Source organism: Larus michahellis, chromosome 10, assembly GCF_964199755.1.
Source record: "Larus michahellis chromosome 10, bLarMic1.1, whole genome shotgun sequence".
Lineage (NCBI taxonomy): Eukaryota > Metazoa > Chordata > Aves > Charadriiformes > Laridae > Larus > Larus michahellis.
In genome coordinates, this window is record NC_133905.1 from 20,486,716 (window position 1) to 20,511,641 (window position 24,926).

General features: G+C 41.2%; 1 protein-coding gene and 1 non-coding gene across 5 annotated transcripts in view; both read left to right on the top strand.

Annotated features, from left to right (window-relative positions):
- Positions 1-202: 202 nt before the first annotated feature.
- Positions 203-24,926, top strand: part of IARS1 (isoleucyl-tRNA synthetase 1) — a 112,752-nt gene continuing 88,028 nt past the window's right edge. For 2 of the 4 annotated variants that reach the window (XM_074603194.1, XM_074603197.1), the window contains exons 1-8: positions 3,513-3,599; positions 5,941-6,031; positions 8,712-8,831; positions 9,371-9,527; positions 10,015-10,134; positions 13,043-13,125; positions 21,390-21,507; positions 24,222-24,369. In XM_074603194.1, the coding sequence (XP_074459295.1) occupies positions 8,713-8,831; positions 9,371-9,527; positions 10,015-10,134; positions 13,043-13,125; positions 21,390-21,507; positions 24,222-24,369 (745 nt within the window). In that variant the 5' untranslated portion in view covers positions 3,513-3,599; positions 5,941-6,031; position 8,712. Of the gene's footprint in view, positions 605-2,451; positions 2,535-3,512; positions 3,600-5,940; positions 6,032-8,711; positions 8,832-9,370; positions 9,528-10,014; positions 10,135-13,042; positions 13,126-21,389; positions 21,508-24,221; positions 24,370-24,926 lie in introns of those variants that run through there. The other 2 variants (XM_074603195.1, XM_074603196.1) reach the window with 2 other exon arrangements.
- Positions 6,612-6,746, top strand: LOC141749623 (small nucleolar RNA SNORA84). Its single transcript, XR_012589427.1, has one exon. It is a non-coding gene; the product is annotated as a small nucleolar RNA SNORA84 (small nucleolar RNA).

The window sequence follows — 24,926 nt, forward strand, 5'->3', positions numbered from 1 at the left end:
TCGCCTGCCCCCCTGTCCGGCCGCTACCGGGCTGTCAGCGCTCCGCCAGGGAGAGGAAGGAGCGAGGGGACGGTGCGCTGAAGGCACCAACAGCCCAAGCACACCACTCGCCGCCCCACGCCGACTGACGGCGCGCACCCACACACCCCCCTACTTATAACCCGCGGCGCAGTCCAACTAACGCCACGCCGGGGGGGGTAGGGAGAAGGGGGAAGGGGAAGCACGTCCACTCCTGAGCAAGCCTGTCCTCCACAAACCTCGCCCTCCGTGACCGGTGAGCGCAGGGGCTCTGCAACACGACGAGCCGCGCCGTCTTGTCTCCCGGGATCTTTCCCCCTCTCCGGGGTGTTTTGGTTTGGCTCAGGGCTTCGGCAGCGTTATTTTGTTCGTCTGATATTCACGACCACCTTTTACGCACAGTTCCTCGCGCAAGCCCTCTTCCCCTCCTCTCCGTTGCAGTGGCACTACGTAAACTGCTTAAGCCGCCCGTGAGGTACGGAGCGGCGCCGGAGGTGGGCGGGGGTAATGGCTGCGGGCAGAGCCGGCGCTCAATGGGGCTGTGGAGCGCATCCCGAGCGCCTGGCACCGCCGGCAGCGGTCTGAGGTCCGTGACCGAGCGCTGGAGAGCCGCCGCGCTCTGTGCTAGCTTTCCCCGTAACTCCTGACTGGGGCCGGCGCCACCCCCGGGGAAGCCCCAGTGATCTGCCCCTTCGTCGCCCACAAAATGGTGCCCGTGCCTGAGGGAGGGGTGTCCGCGGCTTCCCCCCGTCAACGCGGGGTCAGGGGCGGCCTCCCGCGCCGTGGCGGCGAGGACGGGCCCGGCGGGCCGCCTCAGGCCTTGGGAGTGGGGAAGGGGACGCGGCGAGGTCTGGTACCCGGCCCGCGGAGCCGCCGCCATCGGGGCGCGGAGGCCTGGCCGGGCCCGGGCGCGGCCTGTGGCGGGGAGGGGAGCCGGGGTGTGAGGAGGTCCGAGCCGGCCATTAGCTAGAGGGGAGGGGGAGGAGGAGGGGAGTCCCCTATTAGGGCTCTCTGGAGTTTTGTTTCTTCCCTTTCACCTTTCGGTACTTTTTAGACAGTATTTTGTGAAAAATTAGAGCAGAGACATTTTATTCTTATAGTTTGGGGACTGTCCCAGATACTTGTGATGGTCCTTGATCCCTGTGCTACGAATTTCCCCTGGTCTTCAAATCCGTTTTGTGTTTTTTTGGCTCCATGTATAACTACTGCACTACTAAATCTGACGCTGACTTTCCTCTTCGCCACTTCTTTACGGTCCATTTGATTATGAAACACGAGGTCAGTGTTGTGGCCCAAATGGTTTCAATTAAAGGCTGTGCATAAATAAGGACAGTAGACTTCCATGTAGATAACAGTTTATTATTATTCACTAGTGAAGGGCAAAGAAGTACAAAATATACAGGAGAGGAGCAAGGTCAAAATCTGGATGTGTGGTAACTGCACAGTCGACATTGTCAATAACAAATTGTCAACATTTATCTGTTTTGGTTGCTTAAGAGTACATATTTTTAAGCAGTGTTTTTTTTAAATTTCATTGAGAAAGAATACGGTATTCCATTTTAAAGTCATCTGGCCTTATCACCTGTATGTTTTACAAACTGAGGTTTAAAATTGAAAGAGTTGGCACTGGAGCAAGCACAAGTTGTCTAAAAAATGCAACCTCTGTAATCTGAAGGCAGGGGGAGGCTGCAGCGCTTTCACATTTGATAAAATGTATGTTTATAAAGAAATAGCTCATGAAGTGGTCTCCACCTGTTGGGGATTTTTTGTTCAAGTACGCTTACACTGCTTGGGGAAAAATGTTCAAACTAAATTAACAGAAGCCACTGTTAAATTAAATTCAAGGCTTCGTGAAAGTAATGTCTGTCTGTCTGCACAGTGAAGAAAGCTTTCTGGGTATAGAAAAGGTCCATAATGGTAAGATGAGTAAAATCTCTGAATTAGTTATTCTTTTCCTGCATTTTATTGCTCTCTCACCTACCTGTCTTCAATCTTGAGTCACACTTAATAGATTTTCTTGAAAAAACCCACCCAAACTCCAAAATGTGACAAAACAAAATGCTCAGTAGAAGGAACGCTGCAGCAGGTGGTAGAATCGAAGCTCTCCCCCTTTTAGTTCTGAGTTGTTGCAGGCTTTTTCATAGCTTTTAGATGCATTAGAAAGCAGTATGGGTTAAACGGATTTCTGCCACTTCAGACTTCCCTCCTGGATGCAGAACGTCCCAGATCCATACAGGCAGGAATCTCTGCCTCATGTTTGTACTGGAGACTCCTGGCGCTCCAAGCACGTGCGCCTGGTCTCTCCCTGCCCTCGGTTCACCTTTTCTGCATAGTTCCTCTGAGCTGGATGCAGATTGAGTTTCCCTTTCTTTGCTAGCCTAGATTGAGGTGCAAAATTCTGTGTAGAAAATAGTCTTCTGCTTCTTTGTGCAGGTGGGAACTGTGCTGAACGTGACATGCTTCGTGTCTGGATGTGCCCCTCATCCACTGGCTGAGACACTGCCCTGCACGGACCAGTGAGTTTATCTTGTACCTAGTCCTGAAGATCAAAAGCTAGATTTTATCAGTTACCTGCGTTTGTATATGAGTTTTAAAGAGTAGCGGAAAACTGTTACATACAGGCAGTTGGACTGTTCATCATTGATTGAACTGCATTTGTTCAGGGGTCCAGGTGAGCAGATGTGCAGTCTGCAATGAGCCCTGGTCTGTCTCCACCACTCCCATCTTTCACTGCCAGGAGCCTTTCCACAGCTGTTTTCAGCGCTTTCTGTCAGTGGAAGGAAAAGTTTTGTAATTTCACAGTGCTACAGTTGCCAGCCAGTAAGAGGAGCCTGGAGAAGAGAAGACTCCGGGGAGATCTGAGCCCCTTCCAGTATCTGAAGGAAAACTGGGGAGGGACTTTTTACAAGGGCATGTAGCGATAGGACGAGGGGCAATGGCTTCAAACTGCAAGAAGGGAGATTTAGATGAGATCTCAGGAAGAAATTCTTTGCTGTGAGGGTGGTGAGCCCCTGGCCCAGGCTGCCCAGAGAAGCTGTGGCTGCCCCATCCCTGGAGGGGTTCAAGGCCAGGTTGGACGGGGCTTGGAGCAACCTGGGCTGGTGGGAGGTGTCCCTGCCCAGGGCAGGGGGTGGCAGTGGATGATCTTTAAGGTCTCTTCCAGCCCCGGCCATTCTGTGATTCCGTAATATTTTCTCAAACTCTTAGGTTTCCTTTGCGGCCCCGCTGCCGGGAGAGGCCCGGCCGAGCTGGGCCCGGGGCTCACTCGCAGCAGAGGACTGACGCCTGCGCAACCCACCCTCGCCTTTGCTCGGCTCTTGGCATTCCATGGGCGAGGGGACATCGGCGGGAGCCCCTCCTCCCTCGCCGCTCCCCGGCCCCGAGCGACACGGGGCTGGCCCGGCGGCGGGGCGGCTCGCCGGGCCTTTCCTGGCGCGCCCCCTGCCCAATGGGAAGCCGCCTTGTTGTGCCCTTGAGTGTGCCGTGCGCTGAGTGGCCGCCGCCGCCGGCCGCGCCCGCCGCCGCTTCCTGTCATGCTTTCCCGGGCGCGGTTGCATCATTGCGGGACGGGCGGCGCTGAGGTGAGCGGCGGTGGGGCTCGGGTCGGCCCTCGGGGCTGCTCTCCCGAGTCCTCCGCATCCTCCTGCCGGATGAGGTTGCGGGGGCGGCCCCGAGGGCCTTGTGGGGTTTTCGGGGCCGCTTCGTGCGGGCGGCGGGGCCGGGCGGCGCCTTTTCGGTGTGAGGGAAAACCGGCGGCTCCTAGGCCGGGTGCCGGTCCCGCTGGCCGCCCTCCCCCCTCTGCTCGCCGGTGGTGGCCCGGCTGGTGGCTCGGCTGGTGGCTCTCCTGTCACCGCTCGTAGCTCTGGAGCGCCTTAACGGGGAAGCGGCCGGGCTGGCTGCTCCACTGATGGGTTCTGGTGTTGTTAGCACCTTTTCAGGCGCTGGAGCTAACGTTTGCTGTATCTATAGCATTATCTTTATGTAAAAGGTATTTTACTCTTAGGCTTCCCTGGGTGCTATACAGATTCTTTGCCTTTTCTGGAATTTAGTAATTAGTTCAAATGGGTACTTATTAAAAGTTAACCAGTTTCCTTGTTGCAGAGCTTAATATCCATCAAGGCTTAATTTCATTAACTGGTTGAACAAAGAATCTAAGATGCCTTGCAACGTGTAATATGTCTTAAGCATTCCACTTCAGCATCCTTTTAATAGAGGGGGAAATTTTTGAGGAAGACACACTGTAGCTGTGATGGATTTGATATTTCTGTCTTCAGCAAATGTTGGCTTCCCTACCCCCAGGAGCCTTCTGGAAGCTGAAGAAACCATATTTTTTCAGTTTGTTGGTGACACGCTTAGGAAGCGACTGTCAGGTAATAGCAGAATGCAGTCGGCACATAGCAGCAGTGTTTGCTAACTCAACTGACAGTAGTTTTCTGATTTATTCTTTTTTAAATGCAGAGTTCAAAGTTACTTCAAAATAGCCTAGATTTTTTTTTTCACAATGACAAATTTTACACTTTTAATCAAGGTAGTATGAAGACAACAGAAAAAATTGCTTAAGACATCGTAAGATGTAGGGTAAAACTGAGTTCTTACATCGCATGAAATATATTTGTATAAAAAGAAACATTCCTTGCTGGGAGACAGGTGGGCTGTAGTCCATCTCAGGTAATGTTTCATCTTGAGATGAATTAATCTTGATACACTTTCCCTCACCCTTCCTCAAGTATCAGGCTTGACTTGAGTAGACTTCATTTACCTGTTTAGAAATTAGAAACTGTCACTTCCTAGTTTCCCAGTTTAGTTTTCTGATCTGCTCGCTTAAGGGCATATTTTTCAGTAAGAAAAGTCCTGAGTTTCATGACCTATCAAATAAAGCAGTGGAATAATCAGGCCGTTATCAGTCTCCTATAAATAAGGTGTAAATATAAATCTGTGTTACCATCAAACCCAAAACTTCTGTGAAGAAAACTGTGTTTTTAATTCTTTCCTGGAGTAGTTACACTTACAAGTTGCAGCATTAGGGAGACTGGCCATGATGGTGGCAACTTTGTCCTTTTGGAGAAGAAAACTTGTTGCTCAAATCTTTTTTCTTTTTTTTCTTTTTCTTTTTTTAATAAGTTTATTCTTGCATTTCCAACTATTTGGTGGTTCACATAAAGTGCTAGTTTAGAGTAGGTATGCATGATTCTTTTTTCTTCTCACCTCTTCTTGTGTCTTTGATTAGTGTTACAGTCTTATTCCCTACGGAAGGCATTTTCAGAAGCGATGTTTGTTCTCTGTCTTACAGTTCCCATCCATCCTTCCTTTTACTTTAAACTTAGTTTCCATCCATTCTAGAAACGGATACTTTTGATGCTCAGATGAACAGATTAGAATATTGTTACCCCAGAAGTTGCCTTGCCTCAAAGGCAGAAAAAGGCATAAATGGGCAGCCTAGTTCTGTTTGTATGTAAAACAGCACGTTGTTTAAGTTTGGGGAAAGCATCTGTAGATGGATAAAGGAGGCTCTTCCTGTCTCTGGAGGGAAGTTTGTGAATAGGTGTCTCATAGAATAGTTTGTGGGAGAAGGTGACTGGAATAAGGGTAAAAGACTGATCGTAAACCCCTTGAAATTAGAAGACCTATTGTGCGCTTTTAGTTCATAGTGGTTCTTTATCTTTTCAGTTTCTCAGTCAACAAATTAGTAATACCTTGAAATTAGCTTTGTTTTAATCATCTACCTGTATGTGATATATGTTAAGTCCAATGAATTTCAGAAATATTGGTTCACTTCCTTCATAGTGGCATTTTTATTGAATTTTTGTTGAAAAATTAAGTATTGATTTTTTTTTTAACAAAAATCTTAATATTGAAAAAAAACCACATTCTAACTTGGTTTTATGGTTTTAATGCTTGTTTGTTGTTGTTTTTTTCTTCTAGATAAGAAGCCCAGCATAAGTTTGAGACTGCTGTAGTACAATCTGCAAACTTTGACACCTTTCCTATTGAATGTTATTATCTTTTAGAAAAAGTGAGTATACTTTAAAAAAAAAAGGTTCCCCAGTGGTACATTGTCTTAAACTTTAGCACTTTTTGTCAGCAGAAAATGAATAGAGAAACAAGAAAGCAAAACCCCCTTGTGTTTACTACTCTGTATGTAAATTTGGAGTGTTGTCCAAAAGTGTTGTTTTATTAGATGCACTTGTATAGTAATTTCTTTAATGTCACTTGTGGTGTTTTCTCTCAGTCTGTGTTCAAAGTAGTTGTCCTTTTTTATTTTTTTCTGATTTAAAATACCTAGGTTGCTTATAGCAATGAACTTTTTTTGCTGTTTGTATACGAAATTACTCGTATATCTCTCTGTAAACTGATTATGCTTTTCCTGAGCACAGAATTCTTTGCTTTTTTGCTCAGCTGAGGTTGAGCCATGGATAGATTTTAAATATGTTTTGTCTTTTAAGTCAATCTGTTTAAATTCCTGTTTTGTAACTTGAAAAAACAGACCTCTAGTGACTGTTGCGTGTTAATTCTCATCAGTAATTTTTTTTTTTTCCTAATTCTGATATAATAAACTTCTCTTGTAATATTGGTAAGAGTGTGTATGACTTTGTGCCCTGTGGTTACTGGACACTGGCTTGTGCATACAGTGCTTCAGTTGGTTGAAATGGGCCAAAAGTGATACTGTGATTTATGCATGGAGTCTGTGATTCCTGAGCAGCTTCCATAGCCCGGTCGCAGTTACAGACTAAACCTTAAACCTATATTTAATTTATTACATTTTAGGGACTTGACAGCTGGGCCAATTGCCAGCTGAGCTTGATCTAAATAAAATGTGAAGATCGTTAGTCCTCTTAGCAAATGTAGGAAATAAGCTTTGAGGCTGAATTCTTTTATCATCTTCATTGTCTCTGACACTGTGATCTTGGGGCTGTGATCAAATTACTGAGAAATGGCATGGCCTAGTTAGTGCTTTGTTGAGTGTTTTGAGATAAGATGATGAAAATTCACATACAAGTTGCATGTAGTGTAACTGCTTGTGCTAACACTGGTTATTACCTTTTTGAGAATACATCCAGGCCATGTCTGTGTGTTCTTGTCAGCTCGTGATTTGCCCTCCAGCTGCTGTGTCGCCTGTGTGTCAGGTTGTGGGTTTCGCAATGAATTTTTTGTCTTATTTGATAATTTGGATTTATTAGTGGGGAGAATGATCTGTCATTAATACGAAACGCATGAATGGTGGGATTTGTCTGTAGGCTTCATTTTGGGGCACATTTTCGTATGGGTTCAAGCACTGCTATGGTGTTCTGGGTTTCATTTAAGTAAATGTTTTGGAACTTTAGCGCTGCCAAGCAGCATGTGAACTGTAACTTGAAGTATTGTCTTCGTGTATTTGTTGCTGCTTATGGTTGCTGTTTGACAAACCTGAGTAAATCAGAAGACTCAGTCCTTGTGCCATTGCTTGTAATTCTACAACTCTAAGTGAAACTCGAGGCTAACGTGTAGCGTTTACCTCGTCCTGGTACACCAGTGCTAAGGAGCAGCAGCACTGAAGTTAGAGGTGGGAGAGCCTGTTTCTTCTCTGCAGTCATCTATTATAACCTTCGTAACCATTTTTTTTTTTTTTTTTATGTTATGGAACTGCTCACTTAAATATCCTTATTCCACAGAGCTTTTGCTTAGTCCTTGCTGTAGGATTTTGTTGAAATTTGACCCCTTTGAGTCTTGTAGCAGGTCTGGAACACCAGGCAGCTCTATTGTGTGTTTCTAGTGATGCCAAGAATTCTCTTTCCTGTGTTGTGAAGAAACCTCCTATATAATTTTGCTTGCAGTGATTTTCTTTGACTTACCCAGAATTGAAGAATGGCTTTAGGCTCTGGTGGCCAAACCCCACCAAATAAAAAAAGACCTTCAGGAAATGGCCAGCAAGAAGTAACCCCTTGTAGCTTATTCTGACATGCTTGCAAAACTGAAAAGAGACGAAAAAAAAAAAAAGAGACTAGAAAGAGACTAGTAGTTTTGCCAGTACTCTGGAAGTTAAAGCTTTTCAAGATGCACAGCTGAGATGTTTGAGCTTTTTGCTCATCTATTTTGTTCAAATTCTTCCCCCATGTTCATTTTTCATTGCAATGTGTTTCAACTATGCCATCTGAAGCCTAGCTGCTTTTAAGAGCATCTGAGAACAGTGGCCTAGCTAGATGGAAAAATGCTGGTTTAAACCTTTAAATGGTAGGAAAAAGATGTACAGTGAAAAGGAGCCTCTTCACTATTTTTAGTTCCTGCACTTAAAGTGTCACTAGTTCACAAACTGATGCTGAAAGTTAAGTTTGAACTTGGAAACTTTTCTTAAAAAACATCCGAAACCAAAAAAAAAAAACCCCAAACCCCCAAACTTGTAACCAAAAAATAATTTGTCTTTTGACTGTTTTCTGTAGGAAACAAAAATAAAAGCATAATAAAAAATGAACAACCCTGGTTGAGTGAATGGAGAATCCTTTTCCTGTTCTAAAACTTGGGTGTTAGTATGTCAAATTTATTAGTCTTTTTTTAGAATATAGTGTTTGCTTCCACATCTACACTGAATGAAGCGCTTTGAAGAACTGAGACGTGGTATGGATTTCTAAGACAATACATTGTATTTGTGAAGTAATTTTTTTTTCTCACTTCTGCTCAATATGCATTTCCTTTTCTCTTCTTGGTCATTGCTGGGAAAGAATGGTTCAACAAGTTCCAGAAAACGTAACTTTTCCAAATGAGGAAGAGCGGATATTGGAGCTCTGGAAAAATCTCAATTGCTTCCAGGAATGCCTAAAGCAATCAAAGAATAGACCTAGGTAAGAATATGCCATAAAAGCTATAGCAACTGTGTGTGACAAGGCTGGCTTAGCTGCAATTACCTTTTTTTTTTTTTTTTTTTTTTTTTTGGCCTCAGTCCTGTTAGGAGCAGCTGCTGTCTTTGCAGATAGCAGTCTTGGCCAATGTTGCTGTCATGTCAGTTACCATTTATATTTCACTTTGGTGAAGAATCAACAGTGTACAAACAGTAGTAATAAACCTGTCATTTCCTGCTTGGTAGGTTTATAAAAGAAGTCTGCAGATAAGCAAGGACAACTCTTTCCTCTGTCAGCTGTGGAGCAAAATGCTGGTATTTTCAGTAGTAATCTTGGTAGAGCTGGTTTTCAGTTGGAACTGAATGAGTTGAAATGTTCCCTTTAGTCCCACATGATACCTGTGCTGACTGATGATGGAAGAGGAAGAAGTTGATGATGTCCTAGTAAGACATAAAAAGCATAAGCGTACAGATATACTTAACCTGTTCGAAGATTTGATGCTTGGTTTTTGATTTAATTAAGAATGTTGTCTTGTGTTGTAGGTTTAACTTCTATGATGGCCCTCCATTTGCTACTGGGCTTCCACACTATGGCCATATCCTTGCAGGAACCATTAAAGACATAGTAACCAGATTTGCTCATCAGAGTGGTTTTCATGTTGACAGAAGATTTGGCTGGGATTGCCATGGCTTACCTGTGGTATGTGTAATAAATCTGCCTACGGATATTTCTATTGGTTCCCGTTCGCTGTGGTGTTACCTCCTATCAGTTGTGTTTCTATTGCTCTTACGCCTGGCTTTGTTGCTGAAAGAGAAATGGAAGTTTTGAGGGTTTTTTTTCCAGTGTGGTGCTCTGGCTTTTGCGTGTGTAGTGATTTTGGGTGCTTCCTACTGGTCACCTGCCCTTCCCCAGGCCCTCTTTTCATTACTATAAACATGTATTTATTCAGTATGTATTTGAGAATTTTTTTTTTCTTTTTCTAGAGATATTAAAGAAACAATCACACCAGCTTTAACTTTTGAAATATTTATTTAGTTCAGGTACAATACTCACGACATATTAAAAGGATAAAGGAGACCCTTTAGCCTCACTAGAATGCATAGAATATAAATAAACTGTCCAGAGAAATCCTGAAAGGCTTTGATGGCAGCGTGTGTTTTTTGTCTGGATGTTTTCATTCTCCCAGGAATATGAGATTGACAAGACCTTAGGCATTAAAGGGCCAGAGGATGTGGCGAAGATGGGGATTGAAGAATACAACAACCAGTGCAGAGGAATTGTGATGAGATACTCGAAGGAATGGGAGGTAAGTAAAGACTCGGTGCATATTCTGCTGTATGTTTCTAATAATACGTGTGCAGAAGTCTTTCAGCTGGGGGGAATATCATCCTTCTGTCTATTCAGTTACGTGCGTAAATCTTATGTCTTTAGCTATATTGTGTTTCTCGCTGGTGATCCTGAAAGGGGAACAAAAGAAAAACATTGTGGTTCAGAACAGGGAGACTGCTGTGATGTCAAGAGAAGGTTACTTTAAAGTAACCTGGAGCTCAGAGAGTTGTAACTAGATTTGAACAAATAATAGATACATTGAACAAGTTACCTCTTTCTTTGTGTCTTTTCTAGTGTAGAAAACTAAAAGTAAGATCTGACTTTGGTTTTCAAATGGAAGCAATAAAGGAAATGCGTATTAACCTCCCTGCTTTTCTGTCCCCCCACTTTTCAGTCTTTTCATTGACAGAGCGTAGGACTATAGCTTGTATTTCTGGAACAGCAGAAGCTTCTGATTTTGTGTATGAATAGGTGTGGGTAAACCCTCAGTCTTCCAGGAGAACATTGGTCTAAACTTTGCATCCCATGAATATAGTGATAAAGAGAACGCTGGTCTGTGCAGACCCTTGAGGTCTGGAGAGTGTTCCAAGGAGATGAGTTAGATATTTTCTTAAGAGGTGCACAGGTGTTTTTCTGACTCTGAATAATATTCATCCTGTGCATAGAACCTGATGCTTCTTGTGTTTGTCCTTAGAAGTATGGCCAGAATAAAGTACGTTTAGCCCTGTACTTTAGATTTGCTGTTGGTCTGATACGTCTGTGAAGTGATGACTCTTTTTCTATGGTTTTCTGGAGCTGAGGAGTGGCTGAGGTGCTTTCCTGCCTGTGCCACTATGTTGCAGTGACAGCATGCAATAGCAAGTGCTGAAGGAAGAACTGGAGAACAGGCCATATTTTTTCGGCCTTTGTGGCACAAGGCCTTCCTAGGCCAAAAGATTTCTTAGTTTTTTTTTCCCTAGTTTATAATCCCTGACTGATTTTTTTTTTTTTTTTTTCCCCTCATTGATTTATCTAGCTATGTTTTGAATCTAGGTATAGTGATGGCCTCTAAACAGTGTGTGCCAAGGTCTTCCTATACATAGTTTGAAGAACTGTAGTTCTTCTGTAATGTCATGGTTTCCAGCAAACTGGTCTTCACCATCAGTTGCCTATTCTTTTTCTAGGCAAAATAGTCCTAATTCTTTAGGTTTTCCTCGTGCAGAAGCTGTTCTACCTCATCACACTTCTCTGTAGGTTCTCTAGTCCTGTTACATTCCTTTTGATTGAAATAGCAGTTTCTTATTTGAGTGTCACTTGCTTGCCTCCTGCCCTTGGGAGTGTTGTGAAGTTACGGCCAGTATCCGAAGAAACTACAGCTGCCTTCGTTAGAATAGCTGTGGCCTGAAACTGAGTGGCTGGATGAAAAGCCAGTTTGTTTTTTTCAAATATACAGTCATTCATCTATACTCTGAAATTTTGTATTTCAACATCATCATCAATGATTCTTTGTTGCTTTTAGAAATAACAGTAAAAAGATTCATTCTGGTTGCTGTTTTGTTTTCCATAGTTGTTCCTTTTAACTTGCTGTGTCTTCAGCAACTGGTATTTTTGTAGTGCTGATTAGTCCAAATACTTATTTTTTTGGATTTTGTGTTTTGTGCATAAACTTTTGCATGTATGTATATGTGTGTATTTCCACACACAGACATATGTTTCAGATTATTGATAAAAGTAATGAAATTTATTTCAATGTCTTGTTTGTGATTGGTTGGTAATAAATTCAAATATTTTGGTATAGTGTTAGGAGAGAAATTGCCAACATTTTTTTGGAGATAGTGTTTATTTTCTGACTGGAGTGGCTAGCAAATGTTTGAACCTTATGAAAAAATATAATAGATTCCTTGGATGCATAAGATCTTTCAGTGCTGAGACCGAACTTTGTGGATCCTTGTATTAATCAGTCCCGGGCTTTGGATCTTAATAGCGGGATGTCAGAGTGGCTTAGAGGTCAGAAGCAAAACTGATATATTTCGGGAGCTCAGGTGTTATGTGAAAATACAGAGGTGAGAGAATGCATTTGCTTTGTTTTCACTTCAGTAGTTTGACATTCAGTATTGTCTGTGTGTGACAGTGTCAGACAGGTGTCTCTGGGCTTGGTTATTTGCAGAGCGAAGGGATCTGATAGCTGTGAAGTTAGCAGGAGAGCACCACTGGTCCAAGTGAATCCCATAGCCGACTTATTAGTTTTCATATTCTGTGCCAATGGGCGTGACCATAATCTGTCCTGAGACAGGGACTAACACCTGTCAGTCTTGTGGCCTTTGGCCGTCCTGTCATAGCTTTAGGAAGTCAAAGAAGGCAGTTGGCCCTGAAATAGTTCTGATAACTTCTTGGGACGTATCAGTTTCTTTCAGCATTTCTTTGTCTTCGAATTACATCATGTTTTCATATAACTGAAAGCTGATAGACTATATGTTCTAGGTTTTGACTGTCTCTGCAATAAGTAGTTTTAAAAATAGAAACAAGACCACTGTAAATAAAAAAAAAAAAAGGCAATTTTCAGGCATTTGAACCTTGACTGAACCTTGAGTGAGCCACCATTTCTACTTGGTGAATGATCGTAATGATCCACCGCTTCAGATTAGTAGCATTGAATATGTTTGCCTGTTGTGTGACCTTGGTTCTGGGCAGTTATGTTCATGGTTTCATTCTTTGCTTGGTTTTGACTGTTTAAATAACACTGTTTTGAACTATTGTCAGGCTAAAATATTTCACAGATGTGTTTCACTGATACAGGACAAACACAACACTGAAAAATCAAGCTGTTTTACAGAATAAGTATTGGCAACGTATCATGATATTTAATGTTAAGTTGTCTTTCAATCTGTGTGTTTGTCTCTTAACAGTTCAGTGTTACCAGATTAGGACGCTGGATTGATTTTGAAAATGACTATAAAACTCTTTATCCTGAGTTCATGGAGTCTGTGTGGTAAGTTAACTTATATATGTTGCATATATGCTTCATGAATTTGAAATGTTAAGAAGGCTTCAATTATTATAAACGTGGACACATCACTAGAACTGTTCTGAAATTTGCCAAATTCAGATAAACGATGGGCAAAGTAATTCAGGTGATGTGAAATTTCTTGATGTTGGAAGTGAAGGGATTAATTGACCTACTTTTTTCTTCTTCAGGGTAGTAGGGTTTTTCAAAACAAGGTACAACAGTACTGCTTTTATGGGGCCCTGAAATCTTGCTGCTCCGAATCAACTTAAAAGCAGTTATGAAGATCTTCTATGTTCCTTGCTTGGCTTAGGGAATTACATTATATCTCTACATTCTTGATGTTCTTCACACTGTCAACTGCAAACAGGCAAACTACCCAAACTCTGTTTAGCTCTAAATCTCTTCTTCAAGCCTGAACTTAGAGGCTGGAAGTCTGCTGTTATCTTTTTCTTGGCAGCATAGTTTGACAACTGTCTTGGACTCCTGGTGCAGAGCTAAGTAAAGTTCGGGTATTTTGGCAACGTATTCAGGGTGACTGTTGGAATTCCAAAAGACAAGATGACCTAATATGTTAAGGACAATCAAATGGACCGAACACAGTGGAAAAAATGGCAACATTGAGTCCTTCAGGTGATAGAATTACAAGGTGAATTGCAGGGAGAGGTTTAGCAGAGTATGTGCTTACAAAAAGCCATTGAAAAGCAAATTATATGTATTAAAGTATTATTGGTGTTCTCTAAATTAGTTTCACTAATAACCCTTAATTGTATAGTTAGTTACGTATAGTTATTATAAAGGATTTCTGGTCTTTCACCTGCCTTACAGAGGTTACCTCCTGTAATGCTTGCTTTGCGTACAGACTCTAAAATATAAACGTTCGATCTGAAATCTCTGTGGTATGAGATTTCAGGAAGGTGTAGGCAGACAATTTTGTGCTTGTTTGCTTCCTGGTGCTATTAATTTTCTGTGTAATCATGTAATGAAATACATTTTTCAAAGTCTGTTTTTAAAAAAAAACCTAGGTTTTCTGCAAAGTCTTCTAAGGCTTGGAGGGGCATGTTGCAGTGCAGTTGCCAGCTTGCTCTCGCAGTAGAGCAGGAGATGGAACCACCAGCTTTTGCATAGAGTGGATGGAGCAGGGGAATGGAAAAGGAATGCGGGATGCCTGTTTCAAGGCTAAGAGAGATAATGCTTAAAGAGAGCACTAACTGTAGCTACAGTACTGCTTTTGACAGGGTAGTGTACAATTTTCTAAAAAAATCAGATTGTTACCTAGGCAATCCTCAAACTGAAAATCTGTGTAACTGAAGTTACATTTTGTGTCCATTAAGAGCATTCATTTGAACAGTAGATTTTAGTGTGCTTTTCTTACAATTGATTTGATTTTTTTAATGCAAGTGCTTTTTTAAAGTAAAAAAAATTCTAAAACTTTAATGTCGAGTTAAGTACAAAAGAGAAACTGCAGATTAATTTCTGCATTGACTGTAACCTGGTGACCATATTGGCTTGTCCAGTGTTTTTATCTTTCTTTTTGCCTTTCTTTGGGGTTTTGTTTTGTTCTGCATGTGGGAGTAGAATGCTGCTCTTAAGCCCAGAAAAAAACCATTGATGATGACAATAATAATGGTAGTGAGCATGGCAACCATAGATTTTGTGGTAAGGATTTTGTCATTAGTCTTTTAATCGACTGAACCTATCTGTTTAGGTTATTTTTTGTTGTCTATAGCTTTTCCTGAGGCTTGCAGTTCTGGAGTGGTCTCAACTGGAATTTCTCACTTTCTTTGAAATGTGATGTTTCATCCATGATGTTTATGTCGAGTTCAGTAAGCTAGCGTAATGCTTACGATAAATGCTGTTTCTAGTGATGGCTGATTTTTATCCGAATTAATTAGACTTGAAATAGTTTAGGACTCAGATCCCAAATATATATATCTTGTTAATATTATCTTGTTTTGTAGAGATACTGTACAAGCTCAGGATGCTAGAGAGCATTCTTTTTCATATTTTATAATGGGTTTGTTGGAAATGGCTGCTTTGTAAGCATTTTGGTGCTGTGCTGTGTGGTGGCCGACAGAATAGAATGAATTTTCAGCCTGCTAAATTTTGACTTACGGCAAAACTTCATGCAATGATAAAATTGTGGCATCCTGGTAGAATTTTTCAGGGAACATTGAATGTCATTGAGCAGTGGCACTGCAGTGGTTTCTTGTATGAAGGTGTAGACAACTCTTCATGTCTTAAATAACTCAACTAGAACTTTTAAGTTCTAATTCTGTAAAACTTGTAAATCCATCTTGCAGACAGCTTGAATCTCAGTGAAAAAGTGTCCTTCACAATACAATAAGAATGATGATTTTGAGCTAGCGTGGGACAAATGTGCAAAATACAGTTTTGTTTTTTTTTTTTTTGTACAGCTCATGAGATGGATGCAGTGAAAGTGAGAGCGGTTTGATGTCATCTTAAACTTTTTACCAATCTACAGTTGGTCTGAAAGAAGTATGTGAGCTTAAAAAAAATCAACTAGTAAATTATTGTCTTTACTACTGACTTGTTACATAGTTCTCAGCCCGGCTGTGAGTTCACACCTCCAGAACAGCTCTGCCTGGCTACTGGGGAAACAGCCTGTGAAGTGCTGAGGAGAGGAGGGGAATAGCTCTGTGGTCAGAGCTGTGGCACGCTCCTGCCTCTCATGACTAGAGGTTTTTGATGTCAACGTCACCAGGGTTAATCAAACAGCTTTCTATCACCATCTCGTGGCTAAATTTAGCAATTGCAGTCTCAGCATAATTCAATTTTAAAAACAGTTGAAAGCTTCGTGTATGTTTTGGAAGACTTGTATGTATGGTGTGAAACCACAGGTGGTCTGAATACTTCTTAGCTACTTCTGTACCTTAAGAAGATACTCTTGAGTCCTTCTGTGATAACACTAGATAGTGGCTGGGGGGAGAAAGAAAAACATTCCTAGTTACCGTAGAAAATTGGTACTCTACATGTGTGAGGTCATGGCTGTACACTGAAAACTCTGGTTTATTGTGAAAACGCAGTATGGAGCTCCCTTTGGTGATGGGACACTTTGTCTGTTTCTGCCTTCCCTCAGCTGGACCCATTTCAGTTGCTGCAGCTTCAGTTTTCCTTTGAGGGTTGTCATTAAGAGGGAACCTCTCTGTCCTTCCTCACCAGGAGTGGCCTTTGGCCTCGCAGCCCTGCCCTTCGATGTTCTGTAGTAGCATCAGGCTCGGGGTGCCACCACACTACTTCTAAGCTGCAGCTGAGGAGATTGTAGGTAGTTCCTGAAACTGGAACATTTCCTTGAGTACCTGTACGTAGCTTTGCTTTTGTTTTGGCATGAAGTTTTTTTTTCATACTATGTCCAGCTGCCTTAGGCCTTCTCAGTGAGCAGGTGAATGGGGACTCCCCATTGAGAGGAGGACAGGTTTGCAGTAAAGATCAAAGCAACTGCATTGTTATGTTGGATTTTTTTTTTTTGTTTTCTGTGTAAGCAGTAAAAGTTATTTTCTGACTTCATTTTTTTTTCTGCATGTGGAGTTTATCCAGCACTAAACCGGAATGATTTCAGAACAGCAGACCTCTGGGTCCCAGTAGGAATCGTTATTGCATTTTGTGTATTCCATGACTCTTCAAGGATTCTCTAGAGAAATACTGTTCATAAGAAATCTGTTTTGTCCATCTTTCTACTAGGTATCTGTGGTTTTTTTCTTATACTTGTATTTCTTTTGTGCATTTAGTGCTCCAGTCCCCTTGTTGTTATCTTCTTACCGTTCCAGTTCTTGTTGTATTATCTCTTTACCTGTATTTTGAAGGAGAAATACACTAAACTCCTACTTAGTTGGGTGATCTTTGGGGTAAGTCTAGCATCAGTTTTAAATATTTATATTTTCTTCTATAGAGGTATCTTGCACTTCTGGCTTGATCCGGAATCATTCAACTCTGATCCAAAAACTACAGCTTGGAGGGTACACCTGAAGCAAAATGATCTCTATATGCTGGGATTTTAAAGCTTGCACCGGTAGTTGAACATAAGACTTGACAGCTTCTGCACTTAGGATTCCTAGGCCCCAGAACACATGCTTTTCCTGTCTTCCTTGAGAAGGTGACTTGCGAAGATGCTATTCTAAAGACAGACTGTCTGTGTTTGCTATTGGACTTACTGTTCCTCTTACATTTATGCTTTCTGGTTTCACATCCAGTGTTGTTTGAGTACTTTTCTGTTTTTCATCTCCATGCATCTGTGTTTGATCGTTGCTTTCTTTTGATTTTATCTTGTCTTTCAAGTGTTGCTTGTGATTCACAGGAGAACCTTTTCCTCAGAATCTCAGCTGCCTCATGTGCTGTTTGGATGCAGTCTGCTTGCTGAACTGTTAGATGACAGGGCTTCTTACACAGTGTCATGTTTGGGATTTATTTTTTTTTTCCGAAGTCTACGGGGGCTGTTAAATTGTCATTTTTATCTTGACATGAACTGATGCTAGGTCACAGGGCAGTAATTTTGTTCGTTTATCTATACTGCCATGGATACGTTGAAATCATACGCTTCCAGATCCTGCTGTTGTAATGTTTTGCCCACCTTATTTTTAGCCTTTGCCAGTTACTGAGTTTACAATTTCTGGTGTTTTTTCTTTAAAAAGAAAAAAAGGGGGAAAAGCACTTTATATGATTTGGAAAATAATTTCTCAATGTTAGTAATGAGTACTTTCATTTTCTGGAGAGCGAGGAGAGAAAGTCCTTAGATACTGAGTCATTGCAAACAGAACCACTTGAAATCATTTGATACCCTAAAGGAATGGCATTAGGAACTTGAGAAGCTCTAAGATCCTTCTCTTTGATGGGAAGCGAATGTACGTGTTTGAAGAGGGCAGCTTGCTTTGGCATCTGCCAGAGGATACTGGGATGTTGGATTTTGTGTGGAATGCCAAGGGTGTTTTGAGTATTTGAGATACTGATTCAGTATCTTTTGGAAGCAAAACCTTCCTTTGTAGGAGTTTTGTTATAGCCATGTGGTGTTTGCATGGTGTATATGTGACCTGGATCAACGAATATTGTAGCAAAGTTCTAATTTCTTGGAAATTATGCCGATGGAGAGAGTGGCTCACAGTCTTGGTTACTGACTGGGCTTGAACCAGTTGTATCATCCCTTCGTGACACTTTAAGAACAACAAACTGTTTTCAGTTTATGTCATGCTTTTTAGAAGTTAAAGCTACCTTGCATCTTTAGGGACCAGATTCTCTGTTAACAAGTGGCTGAAATACGCATTTTGAATCCATCTTTTCCCTAACCTCATTTTTCTTCAGAAAAGGAGCATGTAAGTGCTGCTCCCACAGTCAAGAGCACGCAACTAAATTTACTTACATTTGAGGAAAAACATAACAGAATTTAGGGGAACAGTGTTTAGTTTCTAACTTCTGTGAATAAATTTTTTCTGATTGTCAGAAGAAAGGAGCTCTGTGGGGTTTTTTATTAGCTCATTTCTTCCAGAAAGGGCTGCAATTTCAATTTTGGCTTACAAACCCAGAGCAAATTGTCAACGCTTTGCTAACATAAGGGTTAAAACACTGATAGGTCATTGTCTAAAATACCATGTATTGCATTTTTAAGTAAAACGTGATGATACCCGCTGCGTGTGACTCTTGCTGTCACTAGGTTCATCTTTAGCAGTTGCTTTGTTTCAGGTGGGCAGCGCTGCTGGCAGGAAGCTCTTTGGGAGTCATCTCCAGTGCATTTCTGATGGCCTCACAAGTGCTGTTCTAAGAAGCTTTCTTGTGAAGGAAACCAATTAGGTGTTTTTCAAGATAACAAATCGGCTTTTTGTAGTGATAACAGGAGCTGTTGCATCAAGCAGCCGTCTTGACTCAATCACAGTTCTACTTACCACGTTGGAATGGTTGTCTGAGGGAAGTGGTTATGATAAACTACAAACGAGTGGTCGTTAGGAACTGTCTGAAGGATGCTGCCGTTTGAAAACCCATCTTTTCGCTCGGTAGCCGAACAGCTGGGGAGCGCTTGGTTTGCAACAGGGCAGAACTGCCACAAGAGGGAGATGCTGGCTTGGATTTTTAACTTGGCAGCTCCATCTAGCGTTCACCTTTCCTGAGGTTTACAGTTATATTTACAGCTGAATTAAATATGCAGTGTTTCTCTGAGGAGTTTTCTTCTATGCTGTTAGTAGGCAGTGTTCTTTAGAGAGTAGAGATAAAGTGGAGCTTTTTTTTCTATAGATATTTTAGTTAACTGTTTTTGAAAGGCATGTAGAACACCTTCAGTATAACTGCTGTCACTTGTCACAGTCTGCATTAATTATGCTCTGAGCTGGTAAGCATACATTTGAAATTTTTTAACTTGCATGAAAACTTCTGCAATTAGCCAGCTCAAATTCATATGCTGAAAGTTGATGAAACTATATTCACGAATCATTTTTATAAAAGACTGATTTACATTTATGCAAGTTGATACAGTTTCTGTTGTAAAACAGATGCACTCACTGTTATGTTTTGAATTTGGGTTAGGGGTCAGGCAGCCACAGCTTGCCTGTGAGTGACATTTATTACTTTAACGAAGTTACTTTTGAATTATGTATGTGAGGTAAGGTATACCTTTGTTGGAGCGCACAGCTCTGAAGGACATCTGGGTTTGGCTCCTCTGTGGCAGAAATTGATGCTGCTGAGGGTCTGTAAGCCTTTGTCCATCTTAGAGGTCAGATTATTTGATTTTTATCGTGTTAGTGACTACTCATAGGAAATGCTGGACTTTTAATAGAGGCCCATGGATGAATCTGAGTGAACTGCGTGTCTTCTCTATATGACAGCCTGTATTTTCTTCAACTGTCTGATCTGCAGGGATAATAATTATTCTGATTAAGTTACCGTATGACTTCAGGACAAGCCAGTGCATATCTTTTGATGTTCTTGTTTCAGGCTGCAGATGGAAATCACTGCAATAATCTGCTTGCATTTTTGCCTTGAAGATTAGGATTTCAAAGATAGAAGGCAAGACACTGACTTAAATACAGGTCCAGATTCTCAAGCACAAAATGACAGCCTGCTGAAAAAAGTGCTGCTTTCCAGGATGGGGTTGGTTGCTTAGCAATGAGCTATTTATCTGGAAAGGGACCCAGAAAAGTGATCAGGATCGTTAGAAAACATAGTTTGAGTAAAGAAGTTTTTAAAGTCAGCAGTGTTTAACAATTTGGATGTGGAATTTGAAATGACCAGACGCTGCAGAAACTGATTCTTGAGTTGAATTTGGCATGATTACTTAAGGCTTGCCATCTCCTGCAGGTAGCCAACGTGCAGACTATCCCACTAACTGTGCAAGTCAGTGAGACCTAAGAAGCTGATAAATGTTGATGATCCTGTAGCAAACCCTGCAGTATTCAGATACAGAGAAATGTGGGGGTTTGTCCATCATGTGGACACTTGATGAGTTGCTACGTGAAGTATATTTCTCTCCCAGCTTTCGTTGAGCGTTGACTCAATTTCTTGTATTGTAATATTAAGTGCTCTCTTGATTATTTCAAGAAGATGTAAGGATCCAAATATGCTACAGGCTGTAATTGAAGATTTCATAAGCAGAGTTAAAGCTTGATGTGAGACTGTCATCTTGGACAGGAACTGAGTCCAGAGTGAGATGAGCTAATAAAGGAGAACATTAATGTAAATTGTGGGACCATAAAACTGAGTTCATTACTTTGCATGGTTAGCTGTGCCCTCTTGTGAAAAATGCTCCTCAGGTTGTCAGGATTTACTTGGGGTGGTTACAGGTATCTAACTTGTACCGGTCTCTCTTCTATAGCACTGGTTGCAGTAGTAGGTGCTTAAGATCATGTGACAAGCGAGCAGCCATGTCACTACACGTCGTCTTTCTAAATTATGACTGATTTCAGCCTTGTTTATAGTTCAGATTTCAGGTGGTCTTTGTATTCAAGAAGTTTGACAAAGATTAATCAGCAATACAAATTTGTGTTTCATCCAAATACTATGTGCTGTGCAGTCAGTGCATGGAAAGTCAAGCCAGTAGAATCAGCCAAAGCTAAAAATCAGTCAGAAATATAGTTGCAATCAATTTACCTCTTTCCTTTTGACTTGCAAATATTGTCTGTAGTTGATAATTGATTGTTTAAAAAAGGTGTAATTCAGAACAGCAATCCTGCTAGAGCAGAATCCCATTTTGCAGTTGATTTACTGAATTTGAAACACAAAGTGCTTTTTCCATGTTCCTTGTTTACTTCCAGGTGGGTTTTCAAGCAACTGTATGACAAAGGACTGGTGTATAGAGGTGTTAAGGTCATGCCTTTTTCAACTGCGTGCAACACTCCACTCTCAAACTTTGAGTCCCATCAGAATTACAAGGTAAGTCAGTATATGTCTACATTATAGGTTGCAATCGGATTTCTCTATTGTCTTCAATTTGGATTTGGAAAGCTTCAGTATTTTTTGCTTGATGGTAGGTAAGCATATTACTACGCTCTTAGAAAAATACAGTATGCCATATTTGTTTGGATCATTTGATCTCAGCCTTCTTCCCTGTTCTTCTTCTTTCCTTGTTCTTAGTACTCACAGGCATATAAAGTACATACTTTGTTTTATTCTGGTAAATTACTCTCATTCTGTGGGCTCTCATGATGAGTATTGCCCTGTGTTGGGTTTTTATGGTAAGTACTTAGAGGATAGTGGCAGCTGTCCCTATCTGTGCAGATCTGAAAAGAGGAAGGTCCTTGACAGAGTTGAAATCTTCTGTGAGGGGATTAGTAAGAATTGTCAAAAGACCATGTTTGATTGAAGGGCAGTAGGATTTTAGCTCTTCTAAGAATCATTAGTTTAGATTGAGGCATTCCAGGAAATGTGTTACCTAATATAATGTATGGTGTGCTATGTTTTATAAGATGTTCCTTTAAAAATGTGTGGCTAGATATAGTAGGCGCAGCTTCTCATTTGCAACAAACGTATGTTCACATATGTGAAGGCAGAACCTGTGTGCCAGTTTTCCAAATTTCATGTTAGTTTGTGGACGTTTCCATCCTTTCCAATCCCCACCCAGGCCTCCACATCCTTATATTGTAAATCTTTCACTTATGTTGTTACAGCAGAGAGCTGGCACAAATTGTACACCTGGTCTCTTTTACATCTTGCTTAAAAAAGGCCAATTTGTTGGCCAAAAGTAGTGTTTTCAAAACAAACGTTTAGATAGATTTGTAGTACAATGCAGTCCACCGATACTAGAGTTTTTAGTATTGCTGAGGGGTATTTGACCATATGGAAGAATAAGGGTTATGTGATTTAAGAAAGTGAGACCTGCAAAGATACCTCAGTATCTGTGGCTGTCTGACAACTGCAACAATTACTTTGCTCATACTTACTAACTGACACTTCATATAGGCTCAGATTAGTGAGCTTTCTTTAGAAAAAAGACTATTTTGTTCTTGGAGTTTCTTGTGTGTGTGTGCACAAAACTCTTTTTCTCTTCTGAAGTCTTAATGAAATATTTAGATGTGATTTCTTACCCTAGAACCAATAGAGTGTGTGTGGGGGGTGTGCTGCTCTGCTGCTTTGTGCACAAATATTTTTATTTTTTTTTTGTCTGCTAGAGGTGGTATTTTGAAGACTGAAATGTCAAAGGGTCTGTAAGCTGACACAATTTGTTCTTGGTGAGACCAGTCATTTCTGGGTGTAAGGCAGCTGTTATCTTTCTCACTGTGGAAAGACGCTTTGGCTTCCATTTATCGATCCTGTGAGAATCAGGACACAAGGAGCATGTTTAGAAACTGAGTTAGTTGTCTAATGTGCACTTGAGTAAACTATGTCAGCAGCTTGTATTACATTTAACTGAAGAAGTGTTGGCTTCAGATGAAAGCAGGCATAATTTTGTGAACAGATAAAACATTATACAATGCCATTACTTGGCAGCCTGGATGCTATTTTTTTTTATGGCTTGCCAGTTGTTTTTTATCTACTTGGTGAACTTCGTGCTTCAGAAAACGAAGTGAATAGCCTACAGTGTTGTTTAACAATTGGTAGAGACAGAATTGTAGCGATGGCTCGATCTTTGCTTGGCACTGAGCACGGCTCCAGAGTTATGTAATATTTATGTTTTACTGTTGACTGCACCAGATGTTCACAGAACATTCCCTCTGGAGCAGCCCTTAGCTCAGACATAAATAGCTGCCTGTCCCATGACGCCGTTAACTGTTCCATGATGCTGGATGGAAACCAGAGTGCCTTGCGCTAGATGTGATGAGGGGACAGGACCTATTCCTGTGTTTAGGGTTTAGATGCATGGCACCCGTTTTTATTTGGCACTTAAAATTAATAGTGAAAATTTCATATTTGCGAGATTAGATTTAGGGTTTTTTCAATCTGGTTTTCATAATACGTGAAGTAACTGAATAGGATTGTGCTTGTCTGAAAGAAAAACTTGTTTTCAGGGGATTCTTTCGACTCATTTGGAGGCGAAGTTTCATGTAGAGTAGCTGACAAAGGTCATCTTCTCTCATATTTTTTTACTATTGAATATTGACATACTCTTGTTTCTTAGTACCCCGGACTTTTTTCTCTTGTTAACAACAGCTTCTTAATAAGAGATTGCATCTTCTTAAGCGATGGCTATTCTTCCTACTCCCTGACTCTAGAGGAAAAGGTGGGAAAAGGCTTTCTGTAGCAGTATCGGAGAAACTGCTGACTTTCTTGACAGTTGAGATTGATTATAAACTTTTAAAATGGGATTATAAGAGGTACCTGAAGGAACTGACACTCAGCTCTCTTTGGTGTTTTGGCAGCTAATTCCCAAAATCTCACTGCTAATCTTCATTTTTAACCTTGTGGCCTTGTTGGGTTGGCAGCTTACACTGATGTGGAGAAATGTTGCGACTGGTGTTCTCTTCAGACTTTCTTATGCTGCCACTTCACCTTCTGCCACTACAGTGACAAATTAGGCAAGTTGCGAGACAGGTTTTGGTGGATGGCAGTAATAGTTACTACTTCTTAGATTTGTATTTTCTCACTAATACCTGCAGTACACCTTTTTCCCTCCTCTCATTTCCCCCCTTTGACTTCATCTTGTTTTTAAGGATGTTCAAGATCCGTCAGTGATTGTGAGCTTCCCACTGGATGAAGATGCAAGTGTTTCTCTTGTTGCTTGGACCACTACTCCTTGGACCTTGCCTAGTAATTTGGCCCTCTGCGTTAATCCAGAATTGCAATATGTGAAATTGAGAGGCAAGTGTTAACTGAAGGTGACATACAATGAACACTTCTTTCTTCAGTGCCTGTGAATATGTACTTGTATTTTCTATGATAAATTTGTGCTAAATTTATGCTAAATTTGTAGTACTTTGCTGGGGTTGGATCAGTGTTATCTTTTTGGAAGGATGAGATTTACTTCCCATGTAGCTGGTGGTTTCCAACTGCTGGTGCTCTTTTTATTTTACATGCATTGTGAGGACTATTTCCTAAAAAATATCGATAGCTGAAATACAGAACAAGACCAAATGTTTTATCTGTCTCCCTAAAGTCACACTGTATTTGAGAGACACACCCTTAACCGATAACAGACCCAAGATGTCTCGTGCTAGTCTCAACCTGACTGAAGTGTGGGGTTTTTTTAGCACAAATGTAAGGCAAGGTACATGCTGTGGTTTCCAATGTAAAAGTACGTTTGACCAAGTGCCTTAGCTTACTTCTTGACCAGTTGGTTGTGCCTGACTGAACAAGTTGTAGTATAAGGTAATCTCTTTCATTAGAGCATCCAGCAGCTCAGGAATTGTATGCAACAG